General features: G+C 37.7%; 1 protein-coding gene across 1 annotated transcript; it reads left to right on the top strand.

The window, feature by feature from the left end:
* The first annotated feature begins 1,506 nt into the window (after window positions 1-1,506).
* On the top strand, window positions 1,507-18,030 carry npc1 (Niemann-Pick disease, type C1). The gene is made up of 25 exons (XM_078264053.1): window positions 1,507-1,663; window positions 3,999-4,127; window positions 5,902-6,008; window positions 6,399-6,544; window positions 6,797-6,964; window positions 7,118-7,367; window positions 7,526-7,608; window positions 7,769-8,139; window positions 8,345-8,571; window positions 8,996-9,096; window positions 9,685-9,787; window positions 9,902-10,091; window positions 10,346-10,528; window positions 10,795-10,909; window positions 11,126-11,253; window positions 11,575-11,709; window positions 11,870-11,959; window positions 12,269-12,459; window positions 12,722-12,837; window positions 13,644-13,773; window positions 13,961-14,146; window positions 14,673-14,904; window positions 16,037-16,150; window positions 16,456-16,618; window positions 16,716-18,030. The coding sequence occupies exons 1-25, from the start codon at window positions 1,586-1,588 to the stop codon at window positions 16,796-16,798; spliced, it is 3,819 nt and encodes a 1,272-aa protein (XP_078120179.1). The 5' UTR covers window positions 1,507-1,585; the 3' UTR covers window positions 16,799-18,030.
* The last annotated feature ends 6,940 nt before the right edge of the window (window positions 18,031-24,970 follow it).

Below are 24,970 nucleotides of genomic sequence, written 5' to 3'. Positions count from 1 at the left end.
TACGCTCTATTTGGTTGTTTATTCTCCTGAATCTGCCCTTACATTGCTAATTAGTGTATTCTGTTTAACTCCTAATTTGGGAATAACTAGGGAGGAACCGAGTAATTAGTTTGAATAAACAAGGGGTTTCTCAAACACCAGGGAAAGACAAGTGAAATTAAAATGTTGACCTGAGGGGGAAATTATTAAACACTCAAACTGCCAACACTGCAGATGTTTGACCAATTTAAAACATTAGAGTGGTTAAGGTAAAGACTTGGGTATTACTTATTTGGTTAATGTTATGTAATAGGGTAGGGTTAGACTTTGGGGTTTTATGAGTTAGGGATTAAGGTTATGTTTAATGTTTGCAAGTTTTAGAGATGTTTGAGTTTAGGTTGCAAACTGTTACATTTACGCATTAAGTTATAAATGTTAAAGGTATGTTAAAGGCTGTAAAGTTAGAAATTATAACATTTAGGTTAAATATTCATATCTTTAGATCTAAAGCACTTGAAAATTTGGTTTCAAAAATTAAGTATTTCTCCATAACGTTAAATATTTGTTACTCGATAAGCAACAATTAAAGTTAGGGGGAAAACATGTTGCTACTACTGAAAGTTTAACAAAGAGTTGTCACACTCAGCTTATCTGCTTCATCAGGGCTGTTTGGGTTCTTTGATTAGAATTGATTGACCCCAACTATATGTAGTGAAAGAAATCATTAATAATAACAGAAACCAAGAAGATGTGTTCACAGAACATACATCAAATGTTAACAGCCAAATGTACTTTTTGATTTCATTAATGAGTAATAAAAATAAGGGTTTTGAATTTGCACATTTAAATTTGTAAATGTGGTAGCCTATTAAATGAAACAAATAGATTTATTTTTGCACTTTTTAAAATCTTTTTATTATTTTGATTTCATTAATGAGTAAATAAAAATAAGGCTTTTGAATTTGCACGTTTAGATTCGTGAATGTGGTAGCCTATTAAATGAAACAAATGCTCTTTTTAAAATCTTTTATTATTAGTTATGGATATCTTTCCACGGAGAGTGAACAAGTGAAACAAAACCAGAATTGTTCTAACTTGGGTGTGTGATCATGTTCAGTTTAACATGGTGTATTGGATTTACGTGGAAGTGCTCATACTGTAGCTTACTATTATTTCAAGTAAGTGGGGGAAGTTCATTGTCATAAGACCAGAACCATTGCAGTAAACTTTAATTTTCAAAGATTCTAGTCTAAATTGGGCAAGGTTTTCTTTCAGTATGCTGGTGTAATGGTTGTTGTGAAATAAAATGCCTTATTTAATTAAGAATAAGAAAGCTTTTAATGCAATGTTTATGTACTATGTTGTTATTTATAAATATATTATAATTAGTTTTTCAGGGCCTATGAATTACAGAGAGACTAATGTAGGCTACTGTAGTTACATGGTGTTTAGGTGTAGTGCGTCCTCAGCATCATTTGGTGGCAGCACTGAGGCAACAGTTTGTCTCCGCCCCAAACAAACAATTCGACGAGGAAGAAACCATCAACAAGATTTTGTGAAACTTGTTGTGGACTGTCACTTCGGTTCTATCGTTTTAGTAAGAGGGATGGGAGTCCTACCAGGGAGAAGCCTTTTATGTATACTTTTTTTAATTATAATCCTCTCAGAGGGACATGTTCGATGGGTAAGTGTAACCTGACGCCCGTTTTCTCGTAACTAAAACATGACTCAGCTCGGTCTGCAGTTGCTCGTGTGATGTTTATTTGAGGCGGCGGCTAACGAAAGATTCAGGTTGACGTAGTTTAGCTATTAACTTGCTCTTCGTTCAGGGAAAAATAGCGTCAGCCAATAATTGGCTTAACAGTGGCTCAAACATAATAGCTAGCATTAATGTTCGTTGAAAACTAATCCAGCCTTGTAACGTTAGCGAAACCCGAAAAGGTATGACGTAAGATGTTAGCTTTGACAGAGATTCGGGTTTCCCATGTGTATATTATTGTATCCAGCTGAACTCAGAGCCGGTGGCGAAAGAAGTTTGATGCTGTCATGTCTTGACAGATCGAAAATCACCCTATTTCAACAAGTATTAAAATAAAGCCTAGGTAAATGTGTTCCAGTTAATGTTGTGATTACAACAAACACTAAATGTGCAACGTTAGCAAGTTATTCAGAAAGCAGACGTTAGATGGCTAGCTAGGTAACTTAGCTTGCTAAATTAGTTGGATGAGTCAGTGTTTGACTATGTAATGACTCTTATGTGTGAAATTCTCTTTTTTTATTTGGATTGACCAAGTGTACAGATAATGTAGCTAGTCTTTGGGACAAAACGGAAGACTTTACGGTCTATGCTTTTTTTTTAAACAACTGTGTTAAAGGATAAAATAGTAATAGTACATGAACAAGTTAACGTTAGTACATATACATTACAAGATAAAAGACAACACAATCTTTGGGGTGTACCTTGAAGATATTGATGTTAACAAAAAAGATTCATTTTAAACGAATGATGGACATAAAGGTGTAATATACAAGGGCTATTTTTTTTCCCATATTACAAATGTGTTGTAGTTTTGTGGAGATGTTGTGTTTTTTATTAAAACACCATATATGTATGTAAATCCAGTCAATTTAGGGTATTTCTGGTGAAGATGACATTTCAAAACCGACCAGATGGAAACCTGTGTCCCTGATCTATCAATTTGATTTGATTTAATCGGATGAAGTTAATCACTCACTCGCTTGTCATCAGTAGTCTCTCTACTCCTTTGACTTCATTGTTTGCACTCCTAGTCACAAGGTGATTAGGTTAGCCCACTGCAAAGCATAGAACTACTTCAAAACTATGCTCAAACATGAATCTGATTGATCAGTACTGTTTCAAGATAATATATCAGCATCCTGGTTAAAACGACGACGACGAAATGTTGCATGAGTAAAAATATTCATTATTTGGAGACTGCACTGGATAAGCAGAAAGGATTTCGCAGAAACATGTGTTTGGAAGTTTTTTGTGGAGTTGGAAACATCAGGTTTCTGTTATGTTTATGAACCACTTTAAACAAACCTTGCAGAGTTCTGGTTCTTACTCAATATAAACAAGTATCTTACAACTAGTTCTGAGTCTTGCAAGTTTACTTTGGACAAATACTGTAGTTGGTATAGTTAGAGTATTGGCCTAGTCTGCAGCTGCATAAAACTCCAACTGAAGCAATAACGACATAGCAATGCTGCCCTCAATCCCACAAGGCACAAGTAAGACAGAGTGTAACACTGTGCTTACTCATAAAACAGTTTTGTAGATTAAGTGAATTCACTTCCCTAACTCCCCTTCCCAACAAAGAACACATGAGAACTCTGATGCTGAATAGACGGATAACAGAAAACTTTGACTGCAGAAGGCTATACATAGTTTAAAAATGTATTATACATTTAATTGTGATAGTATTTTATTGTGTTTTCTCTAACATATCTCTAAGATATCAGTTATAGCTATAACAACAGTTGAGTGTTATGTTGCCATAGAAATCTGACCACAGTTCTCCTTTCTCTGGCCTAAGGTCGGGTTAGTCAAACTGACTCTGTTTGTAGTACAAGGCTTACCCTTCAAATGCATGCTCGCAAGTAAACATTTTTGCAGAAGTGACATTTTTTATTTTCAGACATGAAAAGCACGAGATATTAGAAACACAGGAAATGAGGCAAAATATAAAACCTCAAGTTACCTTGAGGTTTTACATTTTGTCTCATTTATAGCTACAGCTTTAACGTCAGATCAGAGTTGTCTAGGGCTTTTGAGCACCCCAAACTCATGTGCTGGTCCACTGTAGCCTTGAGAGGAACTAAGTGTGTTTTGTTCTTGTTGTCACTAGATAAAAATAGAAGTAGGCTTCTATCAGTAAAAAACTACATACGATTAAACAGACTGCAAAAAAGAAATATACTGAACACATACCAACATACTGAAACAAATGAACAGCACTGCACAAATGATCACTGTGTTTTTCTTGTCTTTCTGTCAGGTTGAGGCCCAGCACTGTGTGTGGTATGGTGAGTGTGGGGAATCCGTAAAGGTGCCTGGAAAAAAGTACAACTGCAACTACACGGGTCCTCCCCGCCCCCTAGATGCTAAGGGCTATGACCTTCTCACGGTACATGGCGAAATATACAGTATACATATGCAGTATCTTGATGTGTTTGTCCTGTTTTCACTGACATTTGATGCTTAAACTAATCTACAGTGGGGCTCGAAAGTTTGGGCACCCCAGGTAAAAATTTGTATTAATGTGCATAAAGAAGCCAAGGAAAGATGGACAAATCTCCAAAAGGCATCAAATGACAGATTAGACATTCTTATATGTCAAAAAAAGTTAGATTTTATTTCCATCATTTACACTTTCAAAATAACAGAAAACAAAAAATGGCGTCTGCAAAAGTTTGGGCACCCTGCAGAGTTAATACCTTGTACTGCCCCCTTTGGCAAGCTGAGACCTGACAGTGTCATGGATTGTTCTCAATCATCATCTGGAAAGACCAGGTGATGTCAATCTCAAAGGTTTTAAATGCCCAGACTCATCTGACCTTGCCCGAACAATCAGCACCATGGGTTCTTCTAAGCAGTTGTCTAGAAACTGAAACTGAAAATAGTTGACGCTCACAAAGCAGGAGAAGGCTATAAGAAGATAGCAAAGCGTTTTCAGATGCCAATATCCTCTGTTCGGAATGTAATTAAGAAATGGCAGTCATCAGGAACAGTGGAAGTTAAAGCAAGATCTGGAATACCAAGAAAAATATCAGACAGAACAGCTCACAGGATTATGAGAAAAGCAAGTCAAAACCCACGTTTGACTGCACAATCCATCCAGAAAGATCTGGCAGACACTGGAGTTGTGGTACACCATTCCACTATAAAGAGATACTAGAACAGATGGAAGAGTCATCAGAAGAAAACCTCTTCTACGTCCTCACCACAAAAAATCAGCGTTTGAAGTTTGCAAATGAACATATAGACAAGCCTGATGCATTGTGGAAACAAGTTCTGTGGACCGATGAGGTTAAAATAGAACTTTTTGGCCGGAATGTGCAAAGGCACGTTTGGAGAAGAAAGGGCACAGAATTTAATGAAAAGAACCTCTGTCCAACTGTTAAGCATGGGGGTGGATCAATCATGCTTTGGGGTTGTATTGCAGCCAGTGGCACAGGGAACATTTCACGAGTAGAAGGAAAAATGGATTAAATAAAATTTCAGCAAATTTTGGACGCTAACTTGATGCCATCTGTGAAAAAGCTGAAGTTAAAGAGAGGATGGCTTCTACAAATGGATAATGATCCTAAATACACCTCAAAATCCACGGTGGATTACATCAAGAGGCGTAAACTGAAGGTTTTGCCATGGCCTTCAGTCTCCTGACCTCAACATAATTGAAAATCTATGGATAGACCTTTAAAAGAGCAGTGCGTGACAGACAGCCCAGAAATCTCAAAGAACTGGAAGACTTTTGTAAGGAAGAATGGGCGAAGATACCTCAAACAAGAACTGAAAGACTCTTGGCTGGCTACAAAAAGCATTTACAAGCTGTGATACTTGCCAAAGGGGGCAGTACAAGGTATTAATTCTTCAGGGTGCCCAAACTTTTGCAGACGCCATTTTTTGTTTCCTGTTATTTTGAAAGTGTAAATGATGGAAATAAAATCTAACTTTTTTTGACATATTATAAGACTGTCTAATCTGTCATTTGATGCCTTTTGGAGATGTTTCCATCTTTTCTTGGCTTCTTTATGCACATTAATACAAATTTTTACCTAGGGTGCCCAAACTTTCGAGCCCCACTGTATTGTAACATACTTATGTGCTTTGTTTTGCACTGTGTCTACTGTCTACAAAAGTGTATCAAAGTGAAGTCATTTTTTTGTGTTTACATGCAGGAGCTTTGTCCTGGATATGACTATGGAAACCGAAGCCTCTGCTGTGATGTTAACCAGTTGCAAACTCTCAAAGGGAGTCTCCAGCTGCCCCTTCAGTTCCTGTCTCGGTATGCACTGCGGTTATAACATTAACTAATGAAGCACATGACATTCTTAAAAGGGCATTATCATTCCCTTTCTGAATTTCTGAGCACAAAGAGTAGGAGCATCTGGCCTTTTGAATCTGTCAGTATATGTGCTGCTCAAATGTTATGTTGTTGTTTGAACATGCAAGCATTGGCTTAGAGACAGACTGGCTCACAGGCTAAATGACATGGCATCTTTTCTTATCTTTTTAGGTTTTATTTACTTCATTGCATTTGTTATTCCCTTTTTTCCCATGCAACTGTTATACACTCTTAAACTTTAACTTATTTTATTATTCTGTAAGTTATGCAATGACCTCTTTCTTTCGTTCTTTAAATTCTGCTTCTCACACTCACTACATCTGTCTGCAGGTGTCCCGCCTGTTTCTTCAACTTGATGAACCTCTTTTGTGAGCTTACATGCAGCCCTCACCAGAGTCAGTTCATGAATGCCACGAAGATCGACAAGCCCAATGTAGTGGAAGTCCAGTACTATATTGGACAGACATTTGCTAATGGTGAGTTCACAGCCAGATGTTGATTTAGTCATGAAAAAACGGCTTCACCCTCGTTATTTGCATGGCATGTCACATCAGCTGAGTAGATGTCATTAGTTCCCTACTTAAACATGTCATGCTCTCGGTTGTGTCATTCTGTGAGTGAGTATCAGTCATAACTGTTATTTTTGCTCAATGAAATTGGGGATGGGCAATTTAACTTCATGGAAATCTTGAGTTTTGCACTAAAGCAGTCAAATTTGGCTTTTTCAGCCATGTACAATGCCTGTAAGGACGTCCAGGCACCATCCAGCAACGTGAAGGCCTTATCACTGCTGTGTGGGAAGGATGCAAAGGACTGCAATGCTACCAACTGGATCCAGTATATGTTTGATATTAACAATGGACAGACTCCCTTTCCTATCATCCCAATATTCACAGGTAAATCATTTTGTGCTACTTTTAAATATTATGTCATGATCCTGCTGCAGAAAAATATCCCTACTGCTTCCTTTCTGCAAGTTAAATAGATGTTCACCTGTTGCTCTTTTGTATCATTAATTCACCATGTTTTATGCTGTTTCTTTGCTCTAGATGTCCCAGTGTCTGGTTACACTCCCATGAACAACAAAACATATGCCTGTACAGAGGGCCTGGAGGACGGTTCAGGTCCCTGCTCCTGTCAGGACTGCACAAACGCCTGTGGCCCCAAACCTGTACCCCCCCCTCTCCCCCCTCCCTGGCCAATCCTTGGTATCGATGCCATGACTCTCATCATGTGGATCTCTTACATGGCCTTCCTGCTTATCTTTATTGGAGCTGTACTGGGAGCTTGGTGTTACAGGTAAAAACTGACTGATTCTTTTTGTTGTTGTTGTTGCTTGTGAGGCATCCTGCTAGGATTCATGTGTTATATCTGCAAACCCTTAAAAAACATGTTGGTTCTGATTCTTGCTTTAAAAGTTAATATCAGTTGGTGTGTGTGGTTCTTTATGCATACAGGAAAAGGACCATCATGTCTGAGTATGGCCCCATATTGGACAGCAATAACCCACTGTCTCTCAACGGTGATAATCCTGACCAAGGTATTGCAGTGCATGAAACAAGTGAAAATGTTTGTCTACTTTCTGTCATTTGTTTGTTGGGTCACTAATTGCATTGCTCTTTTGGTGTAATGCATGTAATGACATTGTTGTATCATTGCTGCATGATGTAAGCTAACTCCCAGTCTTTTTCTCCTTTTAGTAAATGCATCATGCTGTGAAACATTGGGTGAGCGATTCGAGAATGCTCTGCGAACCCTCTTCAGCTCCTGGGGTTCCTTCTGTGTGCGGTATCCCTCTGTGGTCATACTGGGCAGCCTGATACTGGTGGTCTCCGCCTCTGGGGGCCTGGTCTATATGCGCATCACCACAGACCCTGTTGAGCTGTGGTCATCTCCCACTAGCCAGGCTCGTCAAGAGAAGGACTACTTTGACAGCCACTTCGGACCCTTCTTTAGAACTGCGCAGCTCATCATAACCACTCCACTCACTGGAAATTTCACCTACTCCCCATACTTTGGAGGATCAGATGTCCCATTTGGAGCCATCCTGGACAAAGATATCCTGCATCAGGTTGGTTAGTGGGAGAGGTCAATGTGGAAGTTAGAGCCACTGTGTGTTTTGAAAAGAAAAAGAAGTATTGTTTATGTCACCAGATTAGACAGTCACCAGATTAGACAGAAACATTGCATGTGAAGAGCAGCTGCATCTCTGAAACTGGTTTATTGGTTCTTCTTTCCTTTTTCTACTTTCTTTTTTTCTAACCTTAACGAACCAGGTGCTGGATCTGCAGCTTGACATTGAAGGCATTGTAGCCACATACGAGGGCCAAAACGTCACCCTTAATGACATCTGCTTGGCTCCGCTGGCCCCGTACAATAACAACTGTACCATCTTGAGTGTCCTCAACTACTTTCAGAACAGCCATGCTGTGCTGGACCACATCATAGGAGATGATTTCTTTGTGTATGCTGACTTTCACGACCACTTCCTCTACTGTGTCAGGTGACTTTTATTTTATTTTAAATGTAAACCAATAAGATGGTACTAATATGGTCTTATATTTGGCATTTCCTTGTAAACTTAACATCTTAATTGCCAGCAGAAATCTGTTTTAGGTTTAGAAAATGTTGATATAGAAAATACATCAGTGTCGAAAATAAACACCTGCAGCTCACAAGATTCTATTTTCTCCAAACACTGGTATCTGCATTTTCTAAGAACTGTTGTGGGGGAAAGATATTCTTATTTCCTAAAATAGCACTATCAGACTTCTCCATTGGTTGTCTCACACTGGTTCTTTATCTGTTATTCTAAACTGCGCTACAATAAGGTCAGGTAATGGCAACACCTGTACGAATGACTGGGCTAATCTAATAATGACTGTGATTTTTCAGGTCATTGACTCTGTTGGTCTTTTCTTCCATAGTGCACCAGCATCCCTCAATGACACCACCCTCCTCCATGACCCGTGTTTAGGCACTTTTGGCGGCCCCGTCTTCCCTTGGCTGGCCCTCGGGGGTTACGATGGTGAGCTGGATGAGCACCTATAGTGGGCAGAGAAAGAGAAAACAGTGGTAGCTTTTTACCATTTACAGCAGTTAAATAATCTGTTAACAACCTCTCTGTAGATTCTAATATTGCACTAAGAAATAAAACTAATGTAATTGTAATTAACCTGCTATATGTGGAATTGTTAATCCAAAGTTGTATCAGTGACACTTGACATTGTGCTCTTTGCTAATGGTGCAGTGTTAGCGATGAGGTGGAGCCAATGTGTTTTGGCGTAACCTTAGTATTTGTAATAAGCCCTACACGGTTTATACAATAGGAACACATTTGTGCAGCAATCAGGTTACAAGTGCGCTGTTTGAAATGATAATATGGATATAATGAAGAATCTCTAATTATCATGAGAGCTGCTATAGCAACCAACCACAGCCCTTTATCTAAGAGAGCCATGTTTTTCCTGGGGGAATTTTATCTGTGCTGTTTCTCCATCAGATTGAGTGCTTACCTATAACTGCCAGTTCAATAATTGTTGTTGATGTGGTTAAAAACAGAGGATTGTTTAAGCGACTTTTACAATGAATGTGTCTTTTTTTGTCCGCATTACAGAAACCAACTACAACAATGCCACTGCTCTTGTGATCACCTTCCCACTCAACAACTACCTGAATGACTCAGTTAGGCTGGGCAAAGCTCTGGCATGGGAGAAAGAGTGAGACAACTACCTGTTTCTAAAATCCATTAGAGAGAGCTCTCTTGGCTTGCAAACGTCGCTGTTAATGGTGTCCTTGCATTTGCATATTCTATTTGTTTGCATGCATTTCAGATTCATCAAATTCATGAAGAACTTCAAAAACCCTAACCTGACCATAGCCTTTAATGCTGAGAGGAGTATTGAAGATGAAATAAACAGAGAGAGCAACAGTGACATCAGCACCATAGTAGTCAGCTATGCCATCATGTTCATCTACATCTCCCTGGCCCTGGGTCACATCCACAGCTGCAGGAGACTGATGGTAAGAGCCTAAGCACGATCCTCATCATGCATTTTATTTTTTAGCTCTTACGTGTCTGTTGCTATAATCCATATCTGAAATCATTTCCAAATTACGCAGTGTAACTCCTCTTTCCTGTCTGTATAAGAGTTCCTTTACTCCTTTGATTCACCAGAACTAGTACAGTATGTTTGACAACTTCCTTCTACTCGAGCGTAAAAGGGTAAAGCGAAAGGGAAGAGCATGACTGATCCTCTATCTTGTTGCCCATACAGGTGGACTCCAAGATTTCTCTGGGTATAGCAGGTATCCTGATTGTGCTCAGCTCTGTGTCCTCCTCACTGGGGATCTTCAGCTATTTTAACATCCCCCTTACCCTCATTGTGATTGAGGTCATTCCTTTCCTGGTGCTGGCCGTTGGAGTGGACAACATCTTTATTATAGTACAGACATATCAGGTAACATCCGCAACCCCAATACATCAAACTGGTATATAATTACCAATTGATTTGTCATGTGGTTTAGTGCTTACTCTCATCCTAATTATTAGTGCTTATCACTTTCTAGTGCCTACTATTCATTTGTAATGTGACATTTTGTTGTTTGCCATGTCAACTGTGCTTGTCTTGCATGCGGGTCTCCCTTTAAAAAGATCTTACCTTTATTTTCATGCTTTCAATGAAACCTGTTAATCCTGCTAAAAGTGAATTGTATTTCTGAACAGAGGGATGAGCGGATGCCCCAGGAGGAACTTCACCAGCAGATTGGTCGTATTCTTGGAGACGTAGCCCCTAGCATGTTCCTCTCCTCCTTCTCAGAGACAGTTGCCTTCTTCCTGGGTAAAATACATTACCTATTTAATATGCCATATATGTACACCGACAATGTAAATTAAACTGTGTATATTCTAAATGAGAATGTGCCACCTTTAAATTGAAATGAAAACCAAGAAAGGAAATAGTTTTGTGGACAGAATTGACACAGTTGCTACAAAAAGTGCCATCGTTTCCTGGTGAGTCACATGCTAATAAAAAACTTGACTTTTTTTTCTGTAGGAGCCCTGTCCAACATGCCCGCAGTGAGGACTTTCTCTCTGTTTGCTGGCTTGGCTGTTTTTATTGATTTCCTGTTGCAGATCAGTTGCTTTGTCAGCTTGCTCGGCATGGACGCCAGGAGACAGGAGGTGAGACCGACAGGAAATGGTGGTGACGTAAAGGAAGATACTGCAGGGGTTACAGATGGCTGATTGGGAACTTTACGTGAAATGGATTTCCTAGAGATTTAACAGTCCCAGAGTTTTTATGCTACCAATCTCTGCACTGGCTAATTTAACTGATTACTCCCCTTCATTGGTCAACTGTTTGCAAATTATTGAAATCAGTCAGCGCAGTGAATGTTGCTCTTAGGCCTCAGTGACACATTCAGCCTGTTTCTACACATGATTCAACCTTTACATTAGTTACAGACTTAGTCTCGCGTCTCACGTGTCTTTTGTGTTTAAAAGGGGAATCGACTCGACATTTTTTGCTGTGCGAAGCTGCCGGAAGCTCAGGAAACAAAGACGGACAGCTTCCTCTTCCGTTTTTTCAAGAAAGTCTTTGCCCCATTCATCCTCAAAGAGTGGGTGCGACCGATCATAGTAAGTACCTCAGTGACAATTTGCACATCTGTCTTCATCTCTTTTCAATGGACAACTCCCCATTCAATTGATGGATTTAGTTGGACTCATATTGTTATTGACTATATAGCGATTATATTTTCCTTTTATAAGTTTTTTTTTTTCATCTCACTTTGTTTAGGTGGCAGTGTTTGTGGGAATACTCTCCTTTAGTATTGCTGTGGTGAATAAAGTAGAGATTGGACTGGACCAGAAACTCTCCATGCCAGATGTAAGTTTTTGCATTTTCTATCTTAACTGTGTGTTTATGAATTGCTAGTGCTTGCATCTTTTTAATAGATGTGGGCAAAGTAGAACAGTTATACTTTGATTATTTGATTAGCACTTACCAGTGATGTAGTTTATTTTCCAGCAGATTTTACTGCTCCTGCTAACAGGATAAACAGCTAAATCAAGTATTTGAATTTCCATAACATAACATTTTTGCAACAGTCTTCCCCATACCTATCATGTATAATAGCCTTGGTTTACATCCCTATACTGCTGGAGGTCTATTCTGACGATCTGTCTCTCCATCTAGGACTCGTACGTGCTGGACTATTTTAAGAACCTGAGCATGTATCTCCACACTGGAGCTCCGGTGTACTTTGTGGTAGAAGACGGTCTTAACTACAGTAGCCCAGAGGGCCAGAATGTTGTGTGCGGAGGAGTGGGCTGCAACAACGACTCTCTGGTCCAGCAGGTCTACAGTGCCTCACTCATCAGCAACTAGTAAGTCTGAGCTATGAACCAATTACATCACAGGCGGTTCAATTGCACAAGACACAGTTGATATTGAAGCTAAAAAATTTTGTTTTAAAATGATTTATTTAATCAAATAAAACCTAAAAAACAAAAAAATGTATATGGCATATGGCAAAGCTCTTTATCGAGGTGTGTGTGTGTGTGTGTGTGTGTAGTTTGTAAAGTCCGTCTGATCTAACCTACCAATTATATGAGCTATTCAATTTCACTTTTCTTCTTTTACTCCTAGCACAACCATCGCCTTCACACCGTCCTCTTGGCTCGATGACTACTTTGACTGGGTGAAGCCGCAGTCCTCCTGCTGTCGATACTACAACACCAGTGGGGCTTTCTGCAATGCCTCTGGTAAATTCTTAACTAATGTCAACATGCTTTGAACCCTTGTCTCATGATCCTGGTGTCACAAACTGCTGTTTGACATAGGTTCAACATTTTTGCCAGTTTTTTTCAGTTCTTTTACACAAAATGCAGTAAAACAAGTAGTGTTTAAGAGCGTAATCCATTACATACAAAACATGAATGTTATTATTGTTTAAGCAGTATGAATTGTATTTTGCACAACTAAAACTCAGGTATTGCAAACAATACAACTGTTTTAATGATTATTCAAAAGCAAAATGTTGGTATAATTATTAATGCAGCAAAAAGAGTATTCCATTATTAATAAATCCCTGGTAAATAAAATGATTTGTGTACAGTTAAAAGTCACCTGAGTGTCAGCAGAGGCAGTTTATTTGAGAATGTGGGAAGTAAAATAAAAGTGAAAGGAGAAAACAATCAAATGGTAAAATTCCTCACTCACATGGTAAATTGCGCAATTCAGCTGCATGCAGTTTAGGAAGGATATGCTAATCACCCACATGTTAACACAGCCATGGTGCTTCAGCATTCAATAAAGACATCTATAAAGCACACCTTGTTTCACAACTGTACTGTTGATTTTCAGGCTCACAGTGCTCAAATTCTTTATTCTAGTATTTCATTTAGAGGGGGGTGGGGTTTCTTCTTTTTGACAAAACCTTGTGCAACTTTGAGGTCATTTTTTTTAATTCATTTGTTTTCAGTTCATGGCTTTGCCTCAGAACAAATCTGTATATTTCTCCAATCCTTTTGGTTAGATGGATGAATACATTCCTGATATTGTTTTCCAGTGGTAAATTCCTCCTGCGTACACTGTCGGCCCATGACTCCCAGTGGAAAGCAGAGGCCAGAAGGAGAGGACTTCATGCATTTTCTACCCATGTTTCTGTCAGACAATCCAAACATCAAGTGTGGAAAAGGGTAATTTTAGAGCTCTGCTGAAAATTGTCTGGGTATTTTTTATTAAAAACACATGACATGCCATTGAATACTTTAACTTCCGTTTCCTATGTTTTTAAGAGAATCTCATCACAGTATACCAGTTTGGTTGTGGTTGGTAATTTGACCCCTCTTTTATCTGTCTCACAATACGTTAATGTTCCTCCAGCGGCCACGCAGCGTACGCCACAGCAGTTGACCTGTATCCCAACAACACAGGGGTCGGAGCCACTTACTTCATGACTTACCACACCATCCTGAAAGAATCCCCAGACTTCATAGATGCTTTAAAAATGGCCCGAATCCTGGCTGACAATATCAGTCAGTCCATGGACCACAAAGTTTTTGCCTACAGGTAAATCTTGTTGTACTGTGCGTTGTGCCGTTGTATAACCATTGCTGTTTTTGTGGTGATAATTAGGTGTTTTCAGTTTCACCCACTTCCGCTTTCAGGGTTTCTGTTGTGAAATACTGGTAACTGAAGTTTTGCTTGTTTTGAACTTAAGGTTCAAGGGTATTAGAGGTGGGGGGGTTGTTAAGTAGGCCATAGATAAGCACACCGCAAAGAAAACACGATAAATGGCAATCTAGGTGATGTTTGACTTTGAGTCTAAGATTTATCTTCCTGCCATGCAACCACTAATGTACATCCCCACTTCAGATACTGCGGTTGAGCAAAGATTTGAAGAAAAAGGCCTTTTGCGGATACAAAATTAAAATGTCAATGTCTATTTAATGTTAGAATAAGTTGACTTACAAGTCTCTATAGCAATGCATGACAGCAAAAGAGATTAAAAGACGATTCTGTCCATTTTAAAATAGATAACAGTTGTCGGTGTTCTTAAGTAATGTTCTCTAAAATCAATTTTCCTCGTTTACAGCGTCTTCTATGTGTTTTACGAGCAGTACCTCACCATTGCATATGACACAGCTCTGAACTTGAGCGTGTCACTGGCATCTATATTTGTCGTGACGACGGTGTTGCTGGGCTTCGAGCTGTGGTCGGCTGTGATTGTCAGCATTACCATCGGCATGATCCTGGTCAACATGTTCGGCGTCATGTGGCTGTGGAACATCAGCCTCAACGCAGTTTCCCTTGTGAACCTGGTCATGGTGAGGAGCATCATGAAACACACTGAACATTTACACTTACACTGGGTGGAATACCTGAATAATACCCCAAACACAATAATAAACAATTACTTTAAAAAAACATCTTTTAAATTGAAAATGACAATATAAGCTTTTTACAGTATCATGTTTTGTAGCTCAGGTATGAGCACATTTTACCTGCCAATTGAATTGCATGTTAGCATGGTACCAAAACCAATTATTTGAAAGTGAAAACAAAGGTGAATGTTACCATTATTGACCGAATTGTCTGTTTTAATTCTAATTGTTAATTAGATTTTACAGAGCTGCTTTGTAGTTCAACTTTTAATTTCAATAAATTCATTGTTGTGCTCATGCGTGAGGCGAGCGTGGCTGGTCGTCATAGAGACGCCGCTGGAAACCGCGACACACACACACACACACACACACACACAGAACGTCAGAGGTGTGTTGTTCTCGGCATGTGGCTGTTGCCACAGCCAGAAGACCAGTTTTGTTTCAAAAGAAGCTGGAGGCAGCAAAAAAAAACCACCACTTGGCTAAACTATTTAAAAATGGCAGGTTTGTTCAGGACACCCCCCCGTCTGTTGCTAGCAATGATGACGCAGTGATTAGTGACGATACTCTCTGACCAATCAGTAGTCTGCAGGCTTTCACGTCACCTTTTGGTATCGCCTAAGCTCACTTGGAACCTCGACGGAGGTGATACTAAAAAAAAAAGCACCTGTAGGCAGGTACCAGGGACTTTTTTTCGTAATGGAAAACCAAAAAAGGCTAGTAGAGTCAGTGGAAAAACGCCATAAGAGTGATAGCTGGTACATTCCTGTGTTTTCAATATTGATGTTTACACAGACTGTGCCTTTTAAACTTTGGACTTGTTTACAATCTGTCTGGCCTTCTGACCCCTCGTGTGGCTCAACCTAAAGGAATATTGTTCTAGCAGTGTCACCGTGTCCTTAGATATCACCACTTGTGTTGGTGAACAAAATGTTGTCCTAACCATCAGGTGACTTTCTTTCTCTTACTGTTAACAACTTGCCCTTCATCTCACCTGTAGAATACTCATTTCAAGGCAGCAAAAACAACATTTCTACGTTGTGGTGCTGAGTTGTTTTCCTGTCCTCTGTTGCAGTGCTGCGGTATCTCGGTGGAGTTCTGCAGTCATATTGTGCGAGCATTTTCCATCAGTGTGAAGAAGAACAGAGTGGAGCGGGCTGAGGAGGCCCTGGCTCACATGGGCAGCTCTGTAAGTCTCACTTTACCTTTTACCAAATTCACAAGAGGAAGCTTTTTTTTATTTAAGTAAATAAGTTTTTTTGTGTTAAAAATGATTTTTGCATGCTGGTAATGTGGATATCAGGGTGAGCAAGCTTGTAGGGCAGGACAAAGCAGTGATTTTTAAGGAAAACCTAATTTACATACATAATCTGCTGAAGATAAAAAGGGCAACATTTTTTGACTTACATAAATCATTTTTTTTTTCTTCTATACATTAATACTAATTTTGGTCATCAACACATGACATTTAATTACACTGTTTCCTTTTCGCAGGTATTCAGTGGGATCACATTAACAAAGTTTGGAGGTATCCTAATCCTGGCGCTTTCCAAGTCGCAGATCTTCCAGGTCTTCTACTTCAGGATGTACTTGGCCATAGTGTTGCTGGGGGCCACGCACGGCCTCATCTTCCTCCCTGTACTGCTCAGTTATATCGGTAATGTAACACGATTAAGGGACAAGACATGAAGCACACAATATTTAAGCTCAGATTTAATGTGAAATTAAATCTAATATGTTCTGACTTTTTACAGGTCCTTCTGTGAACAAAGCAAAGGTGTTTGCTGCTAACAAGCGCTATGCTGGTACAGAAAGGGAGCGTCTCCTCAACTACTAGCTGGCTGTTTGGGAACAACAATGAACAATGAACTATTTGTCTAAAAGGGACTGTGTGGGTGTGCGCGCAAGCCGTTTCTGTGATTACTGACACCCTCATCATCGTTGCCACTACTATGCACGGATTTAACTCAGGAATATACTTGGGAGTAGAAGTGCCAGATGTGTCCAACTGTAAACTTATTGATTTTCCTCAGAAGACTTTGGACCCCCACCATTTGTCCTCCTCACACTACAGGACAAGACTGACTTCGGCATTTGAAGCATGGGTGACATACCACTGAACAAAGAAATGCACTGTATGCTTTGACAGTGTGGAAGTAGGAGAGTTAGCACCCCCAACATCAGTTACAGACCAACTCTGTCAGTTCCATATGCTATGAGCTATTTTGATTTGGGGAAAAAAAAACCTCAAAAGGGTAAAACTGTTTTTTTTTTCCCCCATGATTTTAAATATATTTACCAGGATAAAAATCAAATGTGTAATGGTAAATTATTTTGAAACTTTTACTTACGTGGGACTTTTGTAGAACTGTTTGATATTATGAATAATTTGTTTACTGGAACAGAGCACACAGTGGAGCTAAGAGATAACAATGATGATATTAAAGGCCCTCATAATACCTGGTATTAACATGTATCATATCTGGGGCTGTGTCTACATACTGTATTATGTCAGCTAGTTGTAGCATTTTCACCTAGCAATAATGTGTTTCCTGTGCAACATGCATTTGGGCAGTAATGTTGTCACTGCAGCACACTGGATTTGAATGTTGAAGGTTTTGGGCGTGTTCACATCCATGTTGGGAGAGCAGTGTAGGAATTGTAGCCCCTTTTACCTTTCGTAGTATACATTTAAAAAAAAAAAAGGCTACAATTTCTAAATGGACATGGACGTGAACTCCCTCAAAGCTGAAACATCACAGTGATTGTTTTATTTAAAAACCAGAGAACGGGAATACAGAGCCAAAACAGTGTAAGTACTAGCCCTTAAGGTGTTGTGTGTTGCTCTCCAAACTACATCCTGCTGTTTCTTTTATTTTCACATTGGAAGGTTTTTACATGATCTGGTGCAACATTTCATTTTAGAGCTAGTTAATGTATGACCTTTTGAGATGTTTGCATGCTTTTACAAAAAAAAACCTGTGTGACATCAGTCAAGATACATGTTAATGCCAGGTGAACAGGCTAATAACAGGCCAATAATGGTTTTACATTAAAGTGTAAATGAGACATTTTGCAGTTACTGAACAGAACATTTGTTGCATTAAGAATTAAAGAGACAAAGCTTTACATTTAACTGTAAATAGCTTCCACAGGACTAATTTAGAAGTATTCCTACGGTATGTAATTTACTGTGTTGAGACAGAATACTGTAGAGTGACTGAATGGTACAGTCCTGAGTTTTTCATTCCAACACAATTAAGTTATTCTTTTTTTTATTTAGTTAACTATTAACATTGTGTTACCATGCATACCTGCTTGGAAAAACTTCCAGTGACCTTGAAAGTAAAGGAATCACTTTGTTTTCAAGGAAACCAAAATCAACCCAGCAGCATGTTCAGCTGCACCTCAACATGTCTGAGATTGGAGCTAGTCGAGATGATGACACATCCAGGTGGTGTGATCCCACCAGATTAATTTGAATAGGGTTGTGACATCATTGGAACAGGATATTATGTTTGTTTTTTGTTTCCCACGATTCGTGGAATGTAAGAAATAATTGTGTTTATCAGTTTAATGTAAAAAAAAAAAAAATGTTTATGAGCAACTGACTGAAAAAGTTGTAACATGAATAACGAAGAATTGTGCTTGTTAACAGTGCTGTGCATTGACATGGACAAATCATCTCTGCATTGAAGAATATGATTGTGGGGAAAAAACTGAAAAAAGTATAGGAATACTTTAGTTTTTAACAATTTTAACACATATTAAATAGTAAAAATATGTGGTGGAGCCTGCTTCTTGTTATTTCCCAAATGATTTGTTTTTGTTTTTGCAGATGTACAATTTATTTAATATAATACCCTAGAATAAGGTACCAGTTAAACATAAAAAGTAAAATTCTTTAAGTCAGATGTTTTTCAGCTCCTGCCTGAAGAAGACTTGTAACAAAATCTATAATAGTAATTGCAGCAAATGCTTCAATAGCGTAAACAACACAGTTAAAGTTGTTCAGACTGACCACTGTGTGGCGCCTGAATCTGCTCATGCAGCTCTGTCTGCATCATGCTCTCAGTAATTTAGTGGGAGTGACCTCATTTTTATGTCTTGCAGAGAAGCAGTCTTGCCTCAGTGAATTACATTTCTGCAGGGTGCAAGTATTACAAATGCCATAAATGCCAAACGCATTTAAATGGAGCTGGTTGTCCAGGGTCTATAAATCTGCAGCTTTCAAATAGTTACATCAAAACTTCACAAACACATCACTCACTCACATCCCATTTTAAAGTGGCTGCCAAACCCCTGAGCTGTGGACTTCCTCCCAGCGTGAGTTGTTGTGTCTGTCTGTCCTGCCCAGTTGTCACACAAACCTCCAGCTCATGACTTATTTATCCGCTGCCCTGTGAGAGCGGGGAATGTTCTTTGAATCTGGCTGAGAGATTAAAATATTAATCACTTGCAGGTCAGTTTTGCTGTTTGTAGGGAAGAATATACTGGTTATGAGGGCCCTATTATGTAAGATGTGTGAGGCTCACCTCTTACCAGACTCTGACCCGTCCCCATCTTTCATTATGATAGACACACAGATACTGCACACAAGGGGGTTCTAGTTTAAAAAGGTGTGGAAAACATTTGAGAAACAAAACAAGTAGAAAAAGAAACTGCATTAAAATTGCTGTCTTTGCTGACAAATGTAACTGAATAACATGAATCCCACATTTTAGGCTAAAAACCAATCAAAGAAGCGCATGGCCCTCCTTACATGAGTACTGTATGGATTGTAATGCCTTTTTTATGCTATGTTTAAATTTTGCTTGCCAATGATTCCTAAAATATCAAATGATCTATTAAAGCATACAAAAAATAATGTTTCAGAAATATTTTAGATCAAACCAAAGTGAAAGTATCAAAATCCTGGTCGAGAAGTGAAACTCTCCTGCATACAAAGTCACTTAGGATGATGTGTTATGAAAGAACTCCCACTGAATGACAGTGACCCTGGATTATCAATCCATGAAAAAAAAAAAAATCTTAGATAACAGGACTGGTTAGAAAATAATCTGTCAGTAATCTGGTAACTAATACAGCTCATGATAGAGCTATAATTATAACAATCATTTTGTTGAATTGAAGGGATCAGAAAAAGCATAGTTATCTAAATAATTAAGTAATTCCACCCCAACTAACCTGTTACAGAAATCTCAAAGTGACAAAACATTTTAATCCAATTTCAGAAAATGCAGCTTGATTGAAAAAAAGAGTTGCATTTTCCCCTGATGTTTAGACAAGAAAAGATTCCCCCCAAAAAGGAAAGTTTTGTACACTTAGGTATATCAACAACCCCACAAGGTAATTTCAGCGACACACTCCTTCATAAATAGTGTCTAGTAAGGGAACTTGTAATTACTAATTACTTACCCAAACTACTCAGAAAACAGACTCAGGGGAATTGTTGGGTCTTTGTAAATTATAGATATACATCTGTAAAGTGTACTGATAAATCCTGTTATGATTTGACGCTATAAATAAAACTGAATTGAAGTAAAGCTGTTAATTACAATATTATAATGAGTGCAAGATGATTCCCAATACTGGTACATTATCAAATATTGTGTACATCAAATCTGCTTCTGAAATTCATTTGTTAAAATTGGGACGGGTCATTTGTTGAGTGTACTTTGTTCAAATCTAGTCCTACTGTCTCTATGTCCACTAGCCCTTCCCTGTGTTCCCTCTCACAGTTGTCCTTGAACTCACACTGGGGCCTCCCCCACATCTACTTAGATCCATCAATAAATAAGTGTAAGAAGCGTTTAATGTCCTGCTTTGCGTCACTGGTTTTCAGTTACAGTGGGTTCAGTTGGACTCTTGGGGTGGAACAAAAGGGATTAGGTAGCCTTGTCAAACATGAGCAGAGGATCAGATTTTCAGGTCCACCCGCAGTGCTTTCCCCTCCTGACCATGGACCACTTAAAACACAACATTGCAGTTACTGAAGAAAGAAGTTTGGATTTTAACTTAGCCTGTTCATCAGAAACATGCCTGTACTTTATGTAAATGTAATTAAGATTTATACAATCAAACGTGTAATGTTGGTACAGGACAGAATTCAAGATTAAGGATATCAAGCATATATCCCATCCAATTATATTAGCATTTAATGTAACACAATCCGCAGTGTTGACTACTTCCTTGTTTACAAATTACTGTAATTGATGAGTCACAGTATGACAGGAAAGGGGAAAAATGCTGTTTCAGCAAAATGTTGTTATTTTAAAGGGAAGGGCAATAGACTGCAGCTTGCCCCAAACGGTGGTACACATATTTTCACAATGAGGGTCACTTGTGTGTGAGCAGGGCTCAGGAAGGGCTGTCAATAGACCCCTTTATGAGGCAGTGCAGGGGGAATTAGGCCGTCAATGGAGGGGACTAAGCCACATATGCCATGTGTCCACACTCGGCCCTGGTCTGTTTGTTTTGATGGCAGCACGAGACTGGCGTGACTGTGGGCCTTGTTTACGTTGGATGTGTGTCAAGAGAGTTCCCACTGGATGAGAAACTCACCTCTCAGATTGCATCAGAGCCACAGGTGCAATCAATTTACACTCAAAACTTGACTATGTTGAAATAATGAGTCCTGACAATTTGAAAATCTGAGTTATGCATTGGCAAGACAGAAGGGTGTTTCATAAATGTGGGTCAGAAGAGCAGGGCTTATTGTGCAAAGTCTGTCTTGACAGTCACTTTAAGAACTGCTGGTTCAGTTTGCCCCTCTTGTATCTTAATAGATAGATTTCTGGATGTCTGTTTTTTTTTAATCATATTTGATCGATATTTCAAGAGAGAACACATTTTGAAAATGCAATTCACAGGGCTACAGCCATGGGTAAAAGTTAATTATTGGCTTCATTATAAGTGCAGTGCATTTGAAAAGCATGTGGAATATTATGCATTTAGGTCAGATGGAAAAAAGCTATGAGCTCATATTTTAAGTATGCAATAAGTGCAGCCCATGTCAAAATGTGATAAATGTTGACTTGCACTGTGAAATGAAATCTCAGGGAGGGACTTTAGAGAAAATACTGTTACAGTCTGGCAGATTGATTGGAACAGTGGTTCAGCCGCAAGTAAAGCTACAGTTAGCGTGAAAACTAGTCTGACCAGGACCAGGCTAGTCTGGGGGGGGTTTTCTCTGTCTAGTCATAGTATAGTATGTCAAAAAAGTGATAAAAAAAGTCATAGTATAGTATATCGACAAAGAAAGAAGAAGTCATAGTAAATATCCAAAAAAGTCATAGTATAGTATGTCAAAAAAAGTGATAAAAAAGTCAGAGTATAGTACGCCGAAAAAAGTCATAGTTTAGTATGTTGAAAAAAATATTAAAAAAGTCATAGTATAGTATGTCGAAAAAAGTGAAAAAAGTCAGAGTACAGTATGTAGAATAAAGTGATAAAAAGTCATTTATAGTATGTTGTAAAAAGTAATAAAAAGTCATAGTATAGTATTTCGAAAAAAGTGATAAAAAGTCATAGTACAGTATGTCGAAAAAAGTGATAAAAAGTCATAGTATAGTAGGTTGAAAAAAGTGATAAAAAGTCATAGTATAGTGTGTCTAAAAAAAAGTCGTAGTATTGTATGTCGAAAAAAGTGATAAAAAGTCATATACAGCATGTCGAAAAAAGTGATAAAAAAGTCATAGTATAGTATGTCAGTAATGTAATGTCAGTAATGTCTAAAAAAGTCATAGTATAGTAGGATGAAAAAAGTGATAAAAAAGTCATAGTATAGTAGGTTTATGTTACGTATGCAAAAAAAAGTGATATAAAGTCATAGTATAGTATGTCGAAAAAAGTGATAAAGTCATAGTATAGTATGTTGAAAAAGTGAAAAAAGTTAGAGTACAATATGTAGAATAAAGTGATAAAAAGTAATTTATAGTATGTCGTAAAAAGTAATAAAAAGTCATAGTACAGTATGTCAAAAAAGTCATGGTGTAGTATGTTGAATAAAGTGATGAAAAGTCATAGTATAGTATTTCATAAAAGTGATAAAAAGTCATAGTACAGTATGTCAAAAAAAGTCATGGTGTAGTATGTCGAAAAAAGTGATTAAAAGTCATAGTATAGTATTTCATAAAAGTGATAAAAAGTCATAGTAAATGTCAAAAAAAGTCATAGTGTAGCATACCGAATTAAGTGATAAAAAGTCATATTATAGTATGTTGAAAAAAGTCATAGTATAGCATGTTGAAATAAGTGATAAAAAAAGTCATAGTAAATGTCCAAAAAAGTCATAGTATGGTATAGTATAGTATGTCGACAAAAGTGATAAAAAAGTCATAGTATAGTACGTTGAAAAAGTGAAAAAAGTCAGAGTACAGTATGTAGAATAAAGTGATAAAAAGTAATTTATAGTATGTTGAAAAAAGTGATAAAAAGTCATAGTATAGTATGTTGAAAAAAGTGATAAAAAGTCCTAGTATAGTATTTCATAAAAGTGATAAAAAGTCATAGTATAGTGTGTCTAAAAAAGTCATGGTGTAGTATGTCGAAAAAAAGTGATAAAAAGTCATATATAGCATGTTGAAAAACGTGAGGAAAAAGTCATAGTATAGTACATGTCAAAAAAAGTCATATATAGCATGTTGAAAAACGTGAGGAAAAAGTCATAGTATAGTACATGTCAAAAAAAGTCATAGTATAGTAAATCAAAAAAAGTGAAAAAAGCAATTGTATAGTATGTTGAAAAAAGTGATAAAAAAGTCAGTATAGTATGTCGAAAAAAAAGTGATATAGTATGTTGAAAAAAGTGATAAAAAAGTCATAGTATAGTATTTCATAAAAGTGATAAAAAGTCATAGTATAGTATGTTGAAAAAAGTGATAAAAAGTCATAGTATAGTATGTCTAAAAAAAAGTCATAGTATTGTATGTCGAAAAAAGTGATAAAAAAGTCATAGTATAGTATGTCTAAAAAAAAGTCATAGTATTGTATGTCGAAAAAAGTGATAAAAAGTCATAGTATAGTATGTTGAAAAAAGTGATAAAAAAGTCATAGTATAGTATGTCTAAAAAAAGTCATAGTATTGTATGTCAAAAAAAGTGATAAAAAGTCATATATAGCATGTCGAAAAAGTGAAAAAGTCATAGTATAGTATGTCTAAAAAACAATCGTAGTATAGTATGTCGAAAAAAGTGATAAAAAGTCATATATAGCATGTCGAAAAACGTGAGGAAAAAGTCAGTATAGTAGTGAAAAAAAAGTGAAAAAAGCAATTGTATAGTATGTTGAAAAAAGTGATAAAAAAGTCGTAGTGTAGTATGTTGAATAAAGTGATAAAAAGTCATAGTATAGTATGTCGTAAAAAGGGATAAAAAAGTCATAGTAAATGTCCAAAAAAGTCATAGTATAGTACGTTGAAAAAAGTAATAGTATAGCATGTCGAAAGATGTGATGAAAAAGTCATAGTATAGTATGTCGAAAATAGTCATAGTATAGTAAATCAAAAAAGTGAAAGAAGTCATTGTATAGTATGTCGAAAAAAGTGATTAAAAGTCATAGTATAGTATTGTATGTTGAAAAAAGTGGGGGAAAAAAGTCATTGTATAGTATGTCGAAACAATGTAGGAAAAGAGTAATGGTATAGTATGTTGAAAAGTGCATTCATCTCTCCAAAACAACCAGTTGGGAAAGAGACTGGACTGGAACACAACCTTTAGACCAGTCTCTTACAACTTTTCTCTTCATCTATTTAAATTCTTAAAGTAGGTCTTGATACTAATTGCACCCTATAAGATTTGAACACTCAACCTTCTGTCTTTCAATCATAGTCTTATCACCCTAAGCTAACTAACTGACAACATGCTGATTGCTTGTTGGAGCAGTGCCACTGAGCCACTGTTCCACAAGAGTACTTATGTTGAAAACACTGATAGCATAGTATATAAAAAAAGTCATAGTATGGCATGTCGAAAAAAGTCAAAGTATATGTTGAGAAAAGTGATTAAAA

The sequence above is a fragment of the Sander vitreus genome, chromosome 12, assembly GCF_031162955.1.
Source record: "Sander vitreus isolate 19-12246 chromosome 12, sanVit1, whole genome shotgun sequence".
Taxonomy (NCBI): domain Eukaryota; kingdom Metazoa; phylum Chordata; class Actinopteri; order Perciformes; family Percidae; genus Sander; species Sander vitreus.
This window is presented reverse-complemented; position numbering and strand designations above follow the sequence as displayed.